Source organism: Mercurialis annua, linkage group LG5 (assembly GCF_937616625.2).
Source record: "Mercurialis annua linkage group LG5, ddMerAnnu1.2, whole genome shotgun sequence".
Taxonomy (NCBI): domain Eukaryota; kingdom Viridiplantae; phylum Streptophyta; class Magnoliopsida; order Malpighiales; family Euphorbiaceae; genus Mercurialis; species Mercurialis annua.
Window position 1 is genome coordinate 35,541,337 of NC_065574.1, and position 21,208 is coordinate 35,562,544.

Genomic DNA, 21,208 nt, shown 5'->3' on the forward strand with positions numbered 1-21,208 from the left:
TAACTTTGCTTTTTGTTTCTCGCAAATCGGTACGTAAATCACCTTGTATCAATTGCCGTCGTCTCGTCGTTTTTCTTTGTTATCAACTGATTCCTTGAGTTTGATTGCTACCGGTTTCTTGTGTTCTTATTGAGTTATAATTATGTTTATTTCCTTGGTTATAACCTCTGGATTGTTGTTATTTAAGCCTTCAGTGAGTTCTGCTAGATCGTTCAGATTATTGTTGATCGTTCTAAGAACGATAAAACATTGCAGTGATGTTCTTAGTTGTCTTTTGATGTTAATGTCAAATGTTGTAATTGATGGTGTTGGTTCTAAGTTCCGGGTTGTTGTTGTTGGTGTGATTAGGGAGCCCTCAATTTCAAAATATGGATTGAATGTTGTTGTTCTGGTTTCTATTATTGAGAATGGCGGGTCTGTAAGTTTGAGTTTTGTATGTTGTAGAAGATGATGGTGACGTGGCAGTGTGAGGTTGGTTGCTTTGAAATTGTTTTGGCTAAAAGCTATAAATGGTCACAGAGATCTTATGACTTAATTAAATAAGTTCCTTAAGTTATTTATTAACTAAGTATAATTAATTTTATTCATTGATTAATTAACTTTGATTTCTAAATTGGGGATTTCATTTTAATTTGAAAGTTTATCAAATTAGTAATATTATTTTTAAGACCTAAAAATAATGTTGGAATTATTTAAAATTAAATTAATAATTATTATTAATTATTATTTAATTGTTAATTTGAGATTTTTGGCTTAACGTGCCAATGTGATTAAATTTATATTTTTAATTATTGGTTTGTGTTTCAAATTATAAATTGACAAATTGAAAACAATGATCATTTTTGTAAAATAAGTTAATATAATTACTTGGTTAATTATATTTGATTTTAAATATCTTTTTCGTTTGTCATTACAATTTAGCCCTTGAACGTTTTTAAAACTTATTTTATTAAGTTTTTGGTTGTAACTTGTGTTACTATAAGTTAAAGCTATTGAGTTCCGTTTTAAATATCGATTTATTATTTTATCAAAGTTGATTCTATAACTATAAACTATGGTTTATAATTGGATATGATTATATTTATTTTATCAAAGTGGGAATTATAAACTCTGGTTTATATTTGAGTAAATTAGAATAAATACTCCATTTTTAAAAATAATTTGATTTCCTACCTCAACAAGGAAAACATAGAGAAAATATCTCACCATTTTAATTATACCTATCGTTTATATTACTCTATTCATATTTTTTCTACTCTTAAGTGACAATTATCACTTATTTTTTTTTCTTTTTCTTCTCCATTCCTTTTTTTCTCCTTTTCTGTTCTTTTTTTTTTCCGCCATTCGTTTTCTTCATTTTCTTCTTCTTCTTAATTCCTTCTTCATTTTTGTTCTATTCTTCTTCATCATTAATTCATCATTCCGCCGTTGTTCAGCCGCTTTTCATATTCAATTTTAGCATTTTTTTCCTCGACTCGTGGTAATTAATACGATTTGTTCAACTTTCATATCTAAATAAATTACTCTTGAATTTTCTCAATTTTAGATCTAAAAATCTGCATTAAAAATGTTTTTATACACAAAAATAATTTTCTGAAAAAAAAACTGCTTCTGATTATGGGTTTTTGATATTTGGGTGCCTCAAAGGTACCCAAATTTCTAAATCAGTGTCTCTTTCGGAATTAATTCCGAAAGAGTGCCTGGTCCCACTTGTTCCGCATTCTAGGAATGCGGAACAGATGGGGTTCCGCATTCCAAGAATGCGGAACGGTTAAGCAGCTGATTAACTTTTGTTAATCAGCTGCTTAAGCACGTTCCGCATTCTAGGAACGGAACGTGCTTACCCAATGATTGGGGAGAAAGTTTTATCTCCCCAATCATTGGGGCTGCAATGATTGGGCATTTACTGCCCAATCATTGCAGAATTTTAATTTAAAAAAAATATTATGTTAATTTTTTTAATATACACTATAAACTAAAAACAAGTTAAAATAATAACGATATATTAAGAATCGATTTAAATGCTTGTTTGATTTAACTACTGATTTTAACAAACGCTTATAAAAAAATTAAAAAATTAACAGAGGATTTAAATATTTGTTTTATTTAACTAATGATTTTAACAGACGCTTATAAAAAAATAACAATTTTAACAAACGATTATAATATTCAAAATATAGTAAACATACAACATATACTAAAATACAAAAATCGATAAATGAATAAAAATATGAAATCTAATCCTCATATCTACGAGTCCTCGGTCTCTGTATCCTCAAACCGTGAGTCTCCCGTCGGTGCCGCGAGCTGTCTGTAATCGAGTGAAACTGTCTGGGTACCGGAGGGCTCTCGCTGTCGTCGTGGGCGTCCTCGTTTTGAGCTGAAAGCTCAACGTCTGCTGCTGGTGGTGCAGTACCGGTCTCCTCCTGCGTGGGCGGTAGGAGTCTGAAAGATGGAGGTGTGAGATCCGGTCGTGATAAAAGCTCCTCGTACGCCTTTGAACCGATCTCCGGACCGAATAACCATGACTCTGACAGTGTAAAATGTAGCTGTGATGGATCCTGAGCCTGGTGAGAAGAAGATGGCCGCGAATTTGACGTCGACGGCTGATCATCCGGAGGCAGCGTGGGACGGTAACACTGATCGAAAGAAGTGAACTGCTGATCATCCGTATATGGCGCTGGACGGTAATACTGATCTGATGCAGCAAACGGCGGTGGTGTGGCCTGCCGAAACAGAGACGCCGGTGGCGTGGCCTGCCGAAACTGAGATGCCGGTGGTGTGGCCTGCTGGAACTGAGACGCCGGTGGTGTGGCCTGGTGGAACTGAGACGGCAACGTGTCCAGAGGAGTCGTATATGTTGTCTGTCAGTACGACGACTCAAAAAATGGCATCGACGAAGTCTGGACCTGATACGATGATACCTGGGGTCCCTGAAACACAAAGTTAAAAACGCAACATTTAGATTATATATTTAACTACGAGTTAAAAAAGCAATAAAATAATTAACAAATGATATGAAACCTGTGGGAAAGAGGTCTGAGGCCACGGAGGCTGTGATGTTGAAGCGGAGGTGGAACCGTAGTACTGAGTCGGCCCATAGTACTCCCCCTGTCTGTCTATAGTGGCTGTAGGATCAAAGTGGTAGTAGACCGGTGGGGAGATAGGGTCTGCCGGGCGCTCGCGAGGCTGGGCGGCTCTAGGATGCCGTCTACGCGCTCCCCTGATGTGAGCCAGATCGATGGTCAGGGGAGGAATAGGAGGTAGTACGTAAGCCGGAACTGCTGGCTCTGGTGGGGGCAGTGTGACGTCACGGCGCTCTTCTCCGTAAGCTAATTGGGAACTGCGCGCAGCAGTCCTAATCCTAGACGCACGCGCCACTCTCTGAAGGGCGATCATCTCGAAAGTGTCACGCTGTTTACATCAAACAAACAAATTGTCAGTGTATACAATAATAAGAGAAATTTAATAATAAAATAAATACGTATACTCTGTCCGGCCGCTGCGCCCTCATGGGTAATCCAACGCCGGCTGCGGCTCCGAAACCACTCCATATACGCTGAATGGTAGTGAGGTGGACGCTGGTAACCCTGAACAACGTAAGCCGCTCTGTTGTTCCAAATCTGGATGTAATCTGAGAGCAGTTCATCGAAGTTGTAGTTCCCCTGATACTGGATGTTATGAAGGCGCCGATCTTGCATAGCAGGTAGGGGAATGGATGCATATTGGAGTGTAGTGAACGTTTGTGGCAATCAACTCCTCATAAGTCTTCCAACGCGTGTCGACCATTTTAACCATCCGATCAAAAATTGCCTCAAGCATTGATGTGATCGGAAGCCTCATTATATTCTTCAGTGTCGCGTTGACAGACTCATCATAGTTAGTTGTCATCACATTGTGGCGTTGCTCTTTTTTGTCATACACCCTTGCCCACTTTTCTTTAGGCCGCTTTTCTTTCTTAGTCAGCCATGCATACGCTTCTGGGCTTCTAATATCGATCGTTTCCATGTAGCGTTTATACTTCTTCTTCTGATATGCTCAGCCTAAAACACAAACCATAATATTAGCGCATAATAATAACCTATTTTGTCAACATAATCACTCGTAAAAAATCATTACCTGCTTTCTCCGCCAGCTTCTCCAAAACCTTGTTCCTAAACTTGGTCTGAAAATTACTACAGAAATGTCTGATGCAAAACTTGTGAGCGACACCGGCCCATTCAGGACGCTTCAGAACCGATAATATTCCAGCGTGCCGATCAGATATAATGGCCACCTTCCTTTCGCAAATCACTTGCTCACGCAAATGTTCAAAAAAGTACTCATAACTAGCAGTACTTTCAGATTCAACAAGTGCAAATGCCAGTGGCATGATGTGACTGTTCCCATCGATTGCCGATTCGATCAACAAGGTCATTTTATATTTGCCATACAAATGAGTACCGTCGACGAACAAAACTGGCTTGCAAAAACGAAACCCTTCAATTGTCGGTTTGAAAGTCCAGAACATTCTAATGAACGTTACGACTTTCGGCTGAAGGATCCCGTCAGTGTACACCTCAGCGCCTACATATCACAAGTTCAACAAAATTAGAATTATTACTTGAAGCAACTCGTTCTATAACAAATTACAGTTATTACGTATACCTTCTGCATCCCAGAAAGATCCAGGGTTGACATGCATCATCTCGTTCATGAACTTGTGAACCATAGCAAATGATTCATACCAGCCACCGTAAACATTAGCTATTGCCTTTTCCTTTGGATTCCAAGTTCGTTTATACGGAGGCCTAACTCCATATTGTTGCCAAATTCCAGCTCTGAGGGTATCGATCCGTATGTCACGTTGCAGCTTTACTTGACCCTTGATATAGTCTGCGATCGCACCAGACCCAAAATTCCGATGGTTTGGATCAAGTAACAGCTGATTGCACGTGTGCGGGCCAATATATTTTGTCAACGTCCACGTCTGAGTTGATTGCAGAAGTGTAGCGCGCAACCACCATTTACATACAGGGTTGTGCCTACAAGCCAACACAATTGTGGAGTTGGTAGTCCGGCGACCCTTGTACTCCCTTCCCAACCCGACCGAATAAGTAGTCGCACAAGCTAGGACGGCATCGCGATTTGGGAAGACCATCCCTACTCGGAATTCCATCCCAGGATCCCACATAATATTTTCATCAGCCTCCGGGGCGACGTCAAAGTCGCAAAGATCCGCCGTTCTTACATGCTCAGGAAGTTGCGATTGATATTATGAATCTGCTCCTAAGTCTTCCTCGACATCCTCTTCGTTGCTGTCATATAAATCCTCTTCTTCCTCTTCTTCCTCTTCACCACTACCCCTCTCAGACCCGCTGGAATCACCTAAAACCAACTGGTCCAGTGAAGTCTTGTTGCGAACCACAGCCTCGTATTCCACGTACAATTCCAAAATCTCCAGTTGCGGATACCGCACGACCTCGTTCAAAATTCCAAACACATGCTCGTTATTCTCCACAGAAAACAACGAGTACGAGCGTATCGCACCCTCAACTATTCTTGGAACTGCTCTTCTACAAATATTTTGTAATTCTTCGAAACTCATTCTCTCGCTAAGCGCCATATTAACCGGACGACCCCCGTGGTATTCTATTCCACATGGAGAACTCACAATACGGCCATCACACCATATCAACAAAGATATATTTGGACTCGTCATTTCTAATTAATAAACAGCAAACATATCACCGTTATATTTAAAATGCGAATTTTAAATTTATAGCGTTAACATATCAATTGTAATTACTGTTACTTTATTTCTAATATTTTTTTTAAATATTATAAAATTAAATTAAACATATCCTAATATAATTGTATGAAATAACAATTTATATTGACAATTAATTTTTTTAACAATTAACAATATTTTAATAAACTACAATAATTTTTAGAAACAACAATATTAATAATTAAAGTCTAACAATAAAGATATTAACAATATTTTAATAAAAAAATTAATAATTAAAACAATTATAAATATAATCTAATTTTTTTATATTATACATACATTTCTAAATAACTATTAAAAGCTAACATTTTTCTATATTATAAGCTTTTTTATACATGTATTTCTGAATTATAATTAAAATCTAACATTTTTCTATTATAATTAAATTTATACATGCATTTCTAATATTAACTAACACTAAAATTATTTAAAACAATAAATAAAATAATTAAACGTACTAACCTCTTGTAGTCCTCCAAAATAATTAATATTAAATAAAAAATATAACTCCTTAACTCCGAAATATAGATCCGCAATAAAAGCACCTCCAAACTATAGATCCGAAATAAAGGCACCTCGACTCAAAAAATTTCCGCTCAAAATAAAAACCGTCTCCCTCGAACTTCTAAAATTTATCTTCTCAAATTTTTCTGCTCAAGTTAACCATTTCACATCGGCTCAACTTAATCACAAGTGAAATTGTGATTTTTTACTGATGTTGAAGGCTGAATTTATAGCCTTGGTTCCGCATTGTAGAAATGCGGAGCATTTAATGTGTTCCGCATTTCTACAATGAGGAACACCTTTATTATACCGTTGGGAGCTGTCAGCTCCCAACGGTAAAGTCAGCGTGTTCCGCATTCTGGGAATGCGGAACAGGCATTAATCAGCTGATTATTAATTAATCAGCTGATTAATGTGTTCCGCATTCCCAGAATGCGGAACACAACATGGTCCTCATTTCTAGAATGTGGACCATGTGGGAACAGGCACTCTTTCGGAATTAATTTCGAAAGAGGCACTGATCCGAAAATTTGGGTGCCTCAAATATCAAAAACCCTCTGATTATCATATGAGTATTATCAATGCATTATTATGCAAGTATTATAACACTACAGAAAAAATTAATTTTTTTATTAAAAAATAGCGTCTGATTATCATATTATTACCACTAAATTATCATGTCGTTATCATAATATTATATGATTATGATAAGATTATTATAATACCATGTATGATAATAATAACTAGATGATAATGAATTATGATAAGGTTATGATAACTGGATGATAACGAACGTGAAAATATAATTACAAAAAGATTCATGACACCAATATGATAACCAGATGATAATAAAATATTAAAGTTATGATAATAGTATGATAATATGATACATATATGTAAAAAATTACAGAGAAAATATGATAATGAGATGATAATGTGAAAATAATAGTATGACAATATGATACTTGTATGAAAAAATAATTACAAAAAAATTATGATAACGAGATGATAATGTGAAGATAATAATATGATAATATGATACATGTATGAAAAAAACAATTACAAAAAAATTATGATAACCAGATGATAATGTGAAGATAATAGTATAATAATATGATCTTATTATACTTCATTATCATATTATTTTCTTCACATTATCATTTTGTTATCATAGTTTTTATGTAATTTTTTTTCATATAGGTATCATATTATCATACTGTTGTCATAACTTTATTATCATGTCATTGTCATAATATTATCAGTTAGGTAAAATAATACATTATCATTGCGGTATGATTATATTATGATAACGAGATGATAATACAGTGATAACAACATGATAATCAATTTTTTTTTGTAGAAAATCTTTTTTTATGCAGTGTTATGATAACAACATTATAATACAGTGACTCATATGATAATCAGAGACTTTTTTTTTATAAAAAATCATTTTTCCTGCAGTGTTATGATAATCATATGATAATCAGATGCTGTTTTTGTTTTTTGCAGAAAATTATTTTTTTATCATAATATCGTTTTATCATGCAGATTTTTAGATCTAAAATTGAAAAAAAATATCAAGAGTAGTTTATTTATATCAGAATGTTAAAAATTCGCAATAATCACCATGAATTTAAGAAAAAATAAAATATAAATGAACAATGCAGCGAGTGGAGCAATAAAAAAACAGCGGCGAAGCGATGAAAAAATGACAAAAAAAGAAAAATGGTGAAGAAATGAAGAAGGAGAAGAAAATTGACGAAGAAAAAAAAAACAGAGAAGAAGAGCAAGAAGAAAAGGAGAGAGGAGAGAGAGAGAGAAAAAAAGAGAAAAATATAAAAATATGACAGTTGTCAGATGATAAGAGTAAAAATATATATTTAGAGTAAAAAATTAATAAAAAATATGTATAATTATAATATAAACATGCTTTATAGTAAAAAAAAATAAAAGCATTATAATGATAAGGTATTTTCTCCATCTTTTCTTTATTGAGGTAGGAAATCAAATTATATTAGAAAATTGAGTATTATCCTAATCTTCTCTTTATATTTTGATAAAATATTTAGGTCGGGTTAGACTTGGGTCACCCGACATGTGAGGTAGCTTGGTAGTTATTGGTAACTCGGCTAACCCAATATTTGAGGAACTGGATTTAAGGTATTATTTACTTATTATTTAATCAATATATTCCGGAACGGATTTTAAAGCGAAAACCTAATAGACTTGACTTATTTATTTATTTATCGAGTATTGCGTTACTCGATGTGGTTCATTTTTGACTCGGGTCATTATATGATTAATTGTTCATTCTATTCTAGTTATGTTTATACTTGACTCGGTATTCTGCTATTCCTATGTGGTGGCTAGTACTCTCTAGAATTAGGGGTTGATTTTAATAATTGTTTTAATATGTTCTTAGACTCGTCCACTGTGCGTGCTTCGGAGTTGATTCAGGTTTTGTCGCTTTCCAGATTTTCACGTGGATTAGCAAACATTGAGTTTGTAGTGCTATTTACCGCTTTATTAAGTATCGAATCTTATTTTAGTATTATAAATGTTTTTGAACTGTTTTAAGCGATTATGGATCTGGATTGAAACGAGCTGCTCGATAGGCTTGTATCGAGACTGTGTGCACCGGTAAGTACTCTGTGATCGGCAGACTAATGTTTTGCTTACCCTGATATATGATGAGGATTTGTTCTCGTCCACTCTGGGTTTATCAGTATGCCATGTTATACTTACGCTGGAATCATTTTAATACTGTTGTTCCATAATCATATTATATATTAGTATAAAAGGTTTTGATTTAAGGTTTTAAACTTAATAAATGTAAATAGTATTGCGAACAATGAATGGAAGCTCAACCACGTCATTATATGTTAAGCCTGAATGAAAACACTGTTGGGGGGCAGCCAACGCTGAGTGAGTTCACAATTTACTAACGGTATTATAATTAAAATAAGGTTGCATTCACGGTAAAACATACTTTATTATAAACTTATTATTCAAACATATTTCGATAATAAACGATTAAGTAAACATAAACAATATTAGTATAAATTAATAGTTTCCAATATCGGATCCATTCGAAACCCTAAACCCAAGTGCTATGGACTTATTGAACACATCGATAATAACTGCTCTTCGATCATATCGTCCAAGCGGCCGGGTCCCGAGATAGTTCGACCGAATCACTCGCTACCACGTGGCATAGTCCCGAGATAGTTCAACCGAGTTACTCATGCCACTGCTTAATCCCAAGGTGTGAGTCCCGAGATAATTCAACCGAGTTACTCACTAGACACAGGTCCCGAGATAGTTCCACCGGGTTACCCCGAGATAGTTCCGCCTAGACTCAAGTTGACACTGGTGATCACACAGCCTATTGACGCCTAATAGGTAGCTCGTTTCCCCCAGATCACATATTGGGTTTAAATAATAATTCCACATAACAAACAATGTATAAGTTCGTATAATAAACATACATGTAGCGAAGCTATTAAAATAACAAATACTATAATTAAATTCTCAAATTCTCTATATCAATATACATGCTAAAAGGCATTAGAAGAATAAAGAGCATTAACTAAATAATACTTGCTCTTTTAAATTAATCGACGCTATTTCATTGGCGATCTCACGATCTAACAATCGCCGACTACAAATCACATCATCCTTAATAAAATCAAAGTCTAATATCAAATATATTTCAAACTCAATTTATGTGACCTTTAATAAAGTATAATATATTTTAATCATTCATAGCATAAATTAATAAAAATCACAAACTTATTATTTAAAATACCATAACGAAGCTTTAGTAATATTAATATCAATTCTATACATAAATACATGGGTTTAAAACTAAACATTCAACCAAATACATGTATCTATTTATATATAAAAATAATAATACTTGAAAGTAAATCGTGAACTCACCTTGATTGCTTAATCCAATTTTTTTTAAAAGCAAATATAAAATATCTTGTTGCTTAACCCTCCAAATTCTCTACTTCTCTTATCCAAATACGTGTACGATCTATAATACAAATAAATACTAAATTAACATCTTAATTCGTAATTATTTTATTTTCAAAATTTTGCGTTTATATTCAAGTGTTCAAACTTGAATTGGTTCTAAATCCATTTCTTTTACTCTTTCCTTCTTAACAACCTATTTAACCAATTCGACTTTCCACTTAACAAATCCGTTAAACCAACCATTTTTAACTCCTAAATTTTAACACTTAACTAAATTTCAAACTTTATTTTAAGCTTTACCTTAAATATCCTAAATCATTTTAAATCCATTCATTCAACTCACAAAATATCTTAATCCCTCCTAAAAACACTTTAAATTTTACATTCAAGCACTTAAGCTTGAATTTGATTTATGCCATAATCTCTTCTAACTTCCCATTTGAAAATCACTTGTTAAAGTCTTAAAATTTCCATTTTCAGCCTTAGTTTTTATACTTAACCCAATTTGTTTAAATTTCCAAAAACACTCTGTTTTAGCAAAATTGTTCGGCGACACAAAGACCCGGAGCGACCGCTGGTCTGCCCCTCAAAGCAGACCAGCAGGTCTGCTCCTTAAGTGCAGTCGGTCTGCTCTTCTGAGCAGACGGACCAGGCCCTCCGTGGCCTGACTGGTCTCTTTCGGTCACCGCACTTCCGACAAACACGACCTCTATTTAGCTCAAGTTGCAATTATTAGAAATCTTAAAAATTACAGCTTTGTTCTTAAAAGTTTCTTTATAAAATTGATTAATTAAACCTCTAAACCAATTTTAATCTGGCATCTTTCAATTAAATAATTACCTGTGACAAATTAATCTACACTCCATACTAACTCCAAGAGATTAAAGATAGAAATTGCTTGAATTTTATTTGCAAAACCCATAAACCCTTAACTATTCAATTCAATAATTTTAGCCATAGATAAAGAACAATTACCTTTACTTACAGCTTCAATTTAAAGGTGGATGGAAGATGCAACTTGTTAATAAGAGAATTGCTTCAATTTGATACCACACTTTGACATCGTCACTTTCTCCATGACTTAGCCTTTGAAAAGAATAGGAGATTGCTGTCTCTGGATTGTTCTTTATTTTCCTTCTTAATTCTAAGGGATGGGCTTAATGTAATATGGGCTCAATCCAATTTAAAATTTTAATCTTTTATTATTCTTTAATTTAAAATCCATAATTGTTAATCCATCGATTAACCAAGTCGTTTTTTTGTTGCCGAGCTTAAATACAATTTTTCAAACGATAATAAATTATACGAAGTCTTTTTACTAGTCCAAAATATTAATTATTTCCTTTTCCTAAAATTTTATTATTTAACCGTATAAGTTAAGTCGCGCTTAAACTCGTATTTAAAAATAATATTCTAAATATTTATTAATTCTCTTAAAATAATCCAAATAATAAAATATATGTTTATTATTTAAATATTCATTTTAAAATCATTCATTTTATTTAATGGAAATTTCTCCAATTCTTTTCCATTAAATCCCGACACCTTTATCTCGATATCCAAATACGAGATAAATTTTAATTCCGATTAATTTTAATCTAATAACATAGTCCAACTTTATTAAAATTCATTCCTCGTCAAAATTCTATTTTCCGTCTCATTTACGGAAATTCCCTTATTTTTAGCTCTAATTGGCTAAAATAATATAATTAATCCAATAAATACTTTTACCAAAAATACGGGGTATTACATTAAATTGATAAAAACGGGAAACGTTTGGATTTGTTTCGTAACGTTTGTAAACGTTTGGCTTAAATCTATAAAAAGGTTAAACGTTCTGATTTGTTTCGTAACGTTTTAAACGTTTGGATTTGTTTCGTAATGTTTTTAACGTTTGGCTTAAATCGCTAAAAAGGTGAAATGTTTAGATTTGTTTCGTAACGTTTGTCTGAAATAGCTAAAAAGGTGAAACGTTTTGTAATAACCCGTAAATTTTTAAATTTTTCTGATGGGTTTCCTGTATAAATTCGGGTCATTTTTCGGTTTGGTGGTTTTATTCGTTGTTTGATTTATGGTTCGGTTTAATTTTAGGTTTGGGACAGGTTCCTTTAGGTTGTGGTTCCACCAAACTGTTGAACCACAAGTTTTTGCTCAAGTCTCAAAAGAGACCTGATTTCCTCGTAATATCGCGTTCGAGACATTGAAGTCTTGAACGAGACATTAGCAAATTACTGTTGGTCTCGAACGAGACCTCAGCAGTTTTGCTGGTCTCGTTTAAGACCAACATCTGATTCCTCCAAAGGCATTTTTGCCTTTTCATCCTCCCAATTTGCCCTCGATTTTAACCTAATTCATTCACTTCACTGCAATCAAACCCTAGCCGTCCTCTTTACTACAAATCACTGAGAATTTAAGAGCTAATCAATAATCAAATTTTGGTGTTTATCGGTAAGTTCTTGAGTTTATATTTCAGTTTTGGTTTAGAAACGACCTCTCTGTATTTTGATTCATTCGTAACCGTTTCATATCCAAATTCAGTTCCGATTCGTCCTAGTCGAAGCAGAATCACATCTCTACGAATCCCATCTTTAGTTTCGCAAAACGGTACGTTATCCTTTCTGTTATAACTGCCTCCGTTTTACCGTTTTTAAGTTATTTACGGTTTTGAACTCTAAAATCGATACCTTCGTTTTTTGATCCGTTCATAGTCGTTTCTAGATCGAATTCAGAGTCGTCTCGTCCCCGTGAAAGTAGACTCATTCCTGTACAACTTTGCTTTTTGTTTCTCGCAAATCGGTACGTAAATCACCTTGTATCAATTGCCGTCGTCTCATCGTTTTTCTTTGTTATCAACGGATTCCTTGAGTTTGATTTCTACAGGTTTCTTGTGTTCTTCTTGAATTATAATTATGTTTATTTCTTTGGTTATTATCTCTGGATTGTTGTTATTTAAGCCTTCATTAAGTTATGCTAGATCGTTCAGATTATTGTTCATCGTTCTAAGAACGATAAAAAAATTGCAGTGATGTTCTTAGTTGTCTTTTGATGTTAATGTCAAATGTTGTAATTGAAGGTGTTGGTTTTAGGTTCCGGGTTGTTGTTGTTGGTGTGATTAGGGAGCCCTGAATTTCAAAATATGGATTGAATGTTGTTGTTCTGATTTCTTTTATTGAGAATGGCGGGTCTGTAAGTTTGAGTTTGGTATGTTGTAGAAGACTATGGTGACGATGGTGACGTTGTAATTGATTTTATTCATTGATTAATTAACTTTGATTTCTAAATTGGGGGTTTCATTTTAATTTGAAAGTTTATCAAATTAGTAATATTATTTTTAAGACCTAAAAATAATATTAGAGTTATTTAAAATTAAATTAATTATTATTATTATTAATTATTATTTAATTGATAATTTGAGATTTTTGGCTTAGCGTGCCAATGTCATTAAATTTATATTTTTAACTTTTTGTTTGCGTTTCGAGTATAAATTGACAAATTGAAAACGATGATCATTTTTACTAAATATATTAATATAATTACTTGGATAATTATTTTTAATTTTAAATATGTTTTTGGTATGTCATTACAATTTAGCCCTTGAACATTTTTAAAACTTATTTGATTAAGTGTTTGGTTGTAACTTGCGTTACTAGAAGTTAAAGATATGGAGTTCCGTTTTAAATATTGATTTATTATTTTATCAAAGTTGATTCTATAATTATAAACTATGGTTTATGATTGGATATGATTATATTTATTTTATCAAAGTGATTTTTGAAAATTATAAACTCTGTTTGATATTTTGATAAAATATTTGGGTCGGGTTAGACTTGGGTCACTCGACATTTGAGATAGCTTGGTAGTTATTGGTAACTCGGCTAACCCAATATTTGAGTAACTGGATTTAAGTTATTTTTTACTTATTATTTAAGTAATATTTTCCGGAACGGATTTTAAAGCGGAAACCCAATAGACTTGGCTTATTTATTTGTTTATCGAGTATTGTGTTACTCGATGTGGTTCGTTTTTACATGATTAATTGTTCATTCTATTCTAGTTATGTTTATACTTGACTCGGTATTCTGCTATTCCTATGTGGTGGCTAGTACTCTCTAGAATTAGGGGTTGATTTTAATAATTGTTTTAATATGTTCTTAGACTCGTCCACTGTGCGTGCTTCGGAGTTGATTCAGGTTTTGTCGCTTTCCAGGTTTTCACGTGGATTAGCAAACATTGAGTTCGTAGTGCTATTTACCGCTTTATTAAGTATCGAATCTTATTTTAGTATTATAAATGTTTTTGAACTGTTTTAAGCGATTATGGATCTGGATTGAAACGAGCTGCTCGATAGGCTTGTATCGAGACTGTGTGCACCGGTAAGTACTCTGGGATCGGCAGACTAATGTTTTGCTTACCCTGATATATGATGAGGATTTGTTCTCGTCCACTATGGGTTTATCAGTATGCCATGTTATACTTACGCTGGAATCATTTTAATACTATTGTTCCATAATCATATTATATACTAGTATAAAAGGTTTTGATTTAAGGGTTTTAAACTTAATAAATGTAAATAGTATTGCGAACTCATCTCTGTATATCTGACCCCCGTTGTTTTTCCATTTTCCAGGTTTATTATTTTGAGCGAGTCTGCTGATCTCCGATTCTTTATTCCTCAGAGCTTTATTTCATTTTAATAAATTGCTAAACTAAATTTTATTTTTAGACCGTAGTAGTAAACTAGAAGTCTACATTATTATAGTTGTTGTCGGATTTGGTCGGACTTGCTTATTTTATTCTTGGGTATTATTATCATTTAACTCTGGTTAATTATTATTCAATGGAAGTATTATAGTTAAACTGTTAGTTTAAGTTGGAGTCTCGGTTGCCCCTGAGCACTGGATTTTCTACAGGTTTACATGATTGGTTGTTTTCCGCAAGGCTTGCTACGGGTTTTGGTACAACCATGCCCATACCCTAGCGCCGGTCACAATCTCTGAAACTGGGTTGTGACACGTTTGTATTTGTTTTTTTAACGTTTTGAACTTTTGGATTGGTTTTGTAACATTTTAAACGTTTAGATTAAATTGATAAAAAGGTGAACCATTTGGATTTGTTTCGTAACTTTTGTAAACATTTGGATTAAATTGCTAAAAAGGTGAAACGTTTGGATTTGTTTCGTAACGTTTTAAACGTTTGGATTTGTTTCGTAATGTCTTAAATGTTTGGATTAAATCGTAAAAAAGGTGAAACGTTTGGATTTGTTTCGTAATTTTGTAAATGTTTGGCTTAAATCGCTAAAAAGTGCAAACATTTAGATTTATTTCATAACGTTTTAAACGTTTGGATTGATTTCGTAACATTTAAAACGTTTGGCTTAAATTGATAAAAAGGTGAACCGTTTAGCTTTGTTTCGTAACGTTTGTAAATGTTTCGCTTAAATCGCTAAAAAAGGTGAAACGTTTGGATTTGTTTCGTAACATTTTAAACGTTTGGATTGGTTCTGTAACGTTTTAAATGTTTGGCTTAATTAGCCAAAAAGATGAAATGTTTAAATTGGTTTTGTAACGTTTGTAAATGTTTGGCTTTAATCGCTCAAATGGTGAAACGTTTGGATTTATTTCATAACGTTTGTAAACATTTGGCTTAAATCGCTAAAAATGAGAAACGTTTGGATTTGTTTCGGAACGTTTTAAACGTTTGGCTTAAATTGCTAAAAATGAGAAACGTTTGGATTTGTTTCGAAACGTTTTAAATGTTTGGCTTAAATCGCTAAAAATGTGAAACATTAGGATTTTTTCCGTAACGTTTTAAACGTTTGGCTTAAATCGCTAAAAAGGTGAAACGTTTGGATTTGTTTCGTAACATTTGTAAGCGTTTGGCTTAAATCGCTGAAAAGGTGAAATGTTTGGATTTATTTCCTAACATTTGTAAACGTTTAGCTTAAATCGCTAAAAAGGAGAAAAGTTTGGATTTGTTTCGGAACGTTTTAAACATTTGACTTAAATTGCTAAACACGAGAAACGTTTGGATTTGTTTCGAAACGTTTTAAATGTTTGGCTTAAATCGCTATAAAGCTGAAACATTAGGATTTGTTTCGTAACTTTTTAAACGTTTGGCTTAAATCGCTAAAAGGCGAAATGTACTGATTTGTTTCGTAATGTTTTAAACGTTTGGATTGGATTTGTTTCGAAACGTTTTAAATTTTTGGCTTAAATCACTAAAAAGGTGAAACGTTAGGATTTGTTTCGTAACTTTTGTAAATGTTTGGCTTAAATCGCTAAAAAGGTTAAACGTTTGGATTTGTTTCGAAACATATTAAACATTTGGCTTAAATCGCTATAAAGGTTAAACATTTGGATTTGTTTCATAAAGTTTTAAACATTTGACTCAATTCTCTAAAAAGGTGAAACATTTGGATTTGTTTCGAAATTGTCACGACCTATTTTCATGAATCGCGACTGGCGCTAGGGTATGGGTAATTTAGTAACAAAACCCGTAGCTAGCCTTTCAATTAACATACAAACACATAAACCTGCAGAAAACCAATGCTCAGGGGCAATCGAGACTTCAGCCTAAATCTAGCAGTTATAATATCCAACAGTTAATATAATATGCTTATCCAATTCCGAGTCTAAAATAGATTTAACATAAACCAATGTAAATAATGTAACATGCCAAAGCAATATAACTAGTCGAACCAATCCGACAAAAACTATAATAATAATAATAATAAAGACGTCTAGTTACTACTGGTCTAAGAATAAAACAGTTTTACAGTTTGTCAAAAATAAATGGAACCTCCGAAGAAATGTAAATGCGGAGATCACCAGACTCTCTCAGATCATAACCCTGGGAAAATTGGGAAAACAACAGGGTCAGATATACTGAGATGAGTTTATACCACTATCTATATTTATTAAGTGGAAAACCGTTAAAACCGTTTAAAACATTTAATAACGATATTACGAATAATAGTTAGAACCCTAATCCACAATTCTAAATAATAAACATAATCCAATAGGTCTGGTCCCGAGAGATGAGCTACACCGAGTTACTACTGACCACACTTATACCAGAGTCCCGAGAGCTGAGCTACACCGAGTTACTCTACCTGGTCCCGAGAGCTATGCTCACACCGAGTTACCACATTTACATATATAACTTACCCAGATCAATACCCGTGCGCACGCAGTCCTAATGATGCCCATTAGGTAGCATGTTCCAACTAAGAGCCATAATATAAAAACAGTTCGCAATATACGTACAATATATATATTTAATATTAAAATAACAATTTACTTAATAAAGCGGTAAATAGTAAGTACAAACTCACTGCTTGCTAATCCACGTAATAACCGGCAAGCAACTAATCCTGGTTCGCCTCTGGAGCACGAACAATAGACGGGTCTAGACAAATAAATAATTATTAAAAACAGACCCTAACTCTAGAGAGTACTAGACACCACATAGGACTAGCACAATATAACATGTCGGAATAAACAATCCAGAACAACACAAAAATACCCATTAGGTAATAAAGCCCAATTAATATAAGTCTATTGAGTTCTCGCTTAAAATCCGATTAACAAATATTATTTAATAATCTTTAAATAATAATAAATTTCAAATAGTGAATTAGCCCAGTTACCAATAACTACCAAGCTAATCTCACTTGTCGGGTGACCCAAGTCTAACCCGACTTAAAACGCTTATCAAATATAAACCCGATATTATATTTATAAAATAATTTGATAAAATAATAATCCATGTTAAAAGCAGAACTCAATAATTCCAATTGCAAGTAACCCAAGTTACAACCCAAAAATCTAACCATTTTAAGTTTATAAAAATTTAGGGACTAAACTGTACTTTAGCAAATTAGGGACTAAACTGTACTTTAGCCAATTAGGGAACAAACTGTACTTTAGCCAATTTAATATTTGAAATCAAATTAATTACTTTTGTTTAAAAACAAAATATAAAGTTACAAACCAAAACTTAATTAAATAAGTTTTAAAACTGTTTAGGGACTAAATTGTAATTTAGCCGATTTATACCAAATCGAAATTCGAAACTAATTATTATTACCCGAGTAATTATATTAGCTTAATTTATAAATAACTATCGTTTTAAATATTTAATTATAAATTAAAATAAAATCCAAGTTATTAGTTAAAGTTTAACATTAAGGATTTGTTTGATTTAAACAAAACAATTAGATGATCAAATAGGACATTTGACCATCATCTCCATTTCAAAAGGAACACTCCCCGCCCAAGCCTTCCTTCATACCCCAAAACTTAAGTTTCTTAACTTAAACTCAAACCAAAAACAACTTAAAATCATAAACTACTTATAGCATGATCATATATGGCATAGAACCAACCCAAAAACTCAACTTAGGCAAACCACCAAACATTAAGACGTTAACAGCAAAATAGAATTCATAATCGGCAATAACAAATCAAGCGAGAACGATGGTATAACTCAATCCAAAAGCTTTAACTATTAACCACTAATCATACCCAATGGATTCATAGCCATAAACAAGAAACATCATGAATAAAAGGGAAAGGATGATCGGCAGTACTCAAAGAAACCAAAACAAAATATATAACAAACTCAAAACGATAACCATACGGCGATTGAAGCGAGATCGATAGCGTACCGTTCAACGAAAATGAGATAGGGAATCGAAGGTACACGAGTCGAGAACGTCTAGAACAAACGGTTTCAATTTCGATCTAGAAACGAGAGAGAACGATCAAAATTACGTAATGTCGTTCAAACGTTAAAACTGAAATCAAATGAATTAAGGAAGCTTACCGGATCAGTCACTTTGAGGAATGATTTCAACAACGTTTCTTAGTGAAAATGAATGTTAAAGGTGGCTAGCGTTTGCTTGTAGTGTGGAGAATGAATTAGGGTTGAATTTTAGGTATTTAAGTAGGTCGATTAGGTCGGAATCACGTGACGAAACTGCCCCCACGCACAACAATTTAGTTCTCGAACGAGAACAGCCAAACTGGCTTGGTTCTCGTTCGAGAACTCCTGGTCTCGAACGAGACCAGGCCTTTGAAACGTAGGTCTCGTACGAGACCTTGTGTCTCGTACGAGAATTAAGGAATTTCCTTTTTTTTTCTTTTGTTTTTGAAATATTTAATGGTTGAACCACAAAATCAACCCACTCACGAACCTACATGAACCAGGCCATTAACTTCGATTTTTACTTAAAAACGATCGGGAAATTTGTCGGAAAAATGCTGAAAATTTACGGGGTATTACAGAAATGTTTTAAACGTTTGGCTTAAATCGCTAAAAAGATGAAACGTCAGGATTTGTTTTGTAACGTTTTAAACGTTTGGCTTAAATCTCTAAAAAAAGGTGAAATTTAAGGATTTGTTTCGTAACATTTAAAATATTTGGCTTAAATCGCTAAAAACTTAAAACATTTGGATTTGTTTCCTAACGTTTAAAATGTTTAGCTTAAATTGCTAAAAAGGTGAAATGTTTGGATTTGTTTCGTAACGTTTTAAACGTTTGGATTGGTTTCATAACATTTTAAACGTTTGGCTTAAATTGATAAATACGTGAAACGTTTGGTTTTGTTTCGTAACATTTGTAAACGTTTGGCTTAAATCGTTAAAAAGGTTAAACGTTCTGATTTTTTTCGTAACGTTTTAAACGTTTGGATTGGTTTCGTAACACTTTTAACGTTTTGATTAAATCGCTAAAAAGGTGAAATGTTTGAATTTGTTTTCTAACGTTTTATACTTTTGGATTGGTTTTGTAACATTTTAAACGTTTGGATTAAATTGATAAAAAGGTGAACTGTTTGGATTTATTTCGTAACGTTAATAAACGTTTGTATTATATTGCTAAAAAGGTAAAACGTTTGGATTTGTTTCGTAATGTTTTAAACGTTCTGATTAGTTTCGTAACGTTTTAAATGTTTGGCTTAACTCGCTAAAAAGGTGAAACGTTTGGATTTGTTTCGTAATGTTTGTAAATGTTTGTCTTAAATCGCTAAAAAGGGGAAACGTTTGGATTTATTTCATAACGTTTTAAACATTTGGATTGGTTTTGTAACATTTTAAACGTTTGGGTTAAATTGATCAAAAGGTGAACCGTTTAGATTTGTTTCGTAACGTTTGTAAACGTTTGGTTAAAATCGTTAAAAAGGTGAAACGTTTGGATTTGTTTCGTAACGTTTGTAAACGTTTGGTTAAAATCGCTAAAAAGGTGAAACGTTTGGATTTGTTTCGTAACATTTTAAATGTTTGGCTTAAATCGCTAAAAAGGTGAAACATTTGGATTTGTTTTGTAACGTTTTAAACATTTGGATTGGTTTCGTAACGTTTTAAATGTTTGGGTTAAATAGCTAAAAAGGTGAAATGTTTAAATTTGTTTCATAACGTTTGTAAATGTTTGGCTTAAATTGCTAAAAAGGTGAAATGTTTGGATTTGTTTCGTAAAGTTTGTAAAAGTTTGGCTTCAATCGCTAAAAAGGTGAAACGTTTCGATTTGGTTCGGAACGTTTTAAACGTTTGGCTTAAATTGCTAAAAAGTTTTAAACTTTTGGATTTTTTTTAATGTTTGGCTTAAATTGCTAAAAAGGAGAAATGTTTGGATTTGTTTCGAAATATTTAAAACGTTTTGCTTAAATCGCTAAAAAGGTGAAACGTTTGGATTTGTTACATAACATTTTAAATGTTTCGCTTAAATCGCTAGAAAGGTGAAACGTTTGAATTTGTTTTCTAACGTTTAAATATTTTAGCTTAAATTGATAAAAAGGTGAAACGTTTGAATTTGTTTCGTAACGTTTGTAAATGTTTGGCTTAAATCACTAAAATGGGTGAAAATTTAGGATTTGTTTCGTAATGTTTCAAATGTTTGGCTTAAATTGCTAAAAAGGTGAAACATTCTAAATTTTTGGCTTAAATTGATAAA

At 32.9% G+C, this 21,208-nt stretch overlaps 1 protein-coding gene across 1 annotated transcript; it reads right to left on the bottom strand.

The window, feature by feature from the left end:
• Positions 1-4,081: 4,081 nt before the first annotated feature.
• On the bottom strand, positions 4,082-5,173 carry LOC126681806 (uncharacterized). Its single transcript, XM_050377362.1, has 2 exons — positions 4,648-5,173; positions 4,082-4,566 (listed from the first exon to the last, which is right to left on the bottom strand). The coding sequence occupies exons 1-2, from the start codon at positions 5,171-5,173 to the stop codon at positions 4,082-4,084; spliced, it is 1,011 nt and encodes a 336-aa protein (XP_050233319.1).
• Between the last annotated feature and the right edge of the window lie 16,035 nt (positions 5,174-21,208).

Coding starts and splice junctions, on each gene's coding strand:
- LOC126681806 (XM_050377362.1), bottom strand. CDS start 5,173: ATGTGGGATCCTGGGATGGAATTCCGAGTAGGGATGGTCTTCCCAAAT. Junction 4,567..4,647: donor ATCTTTCTGGGATGCAGAAG/GTATACGTAATA, acceptor TGTGATATGTAG/GCGCTGAGGTGTACACTGAC.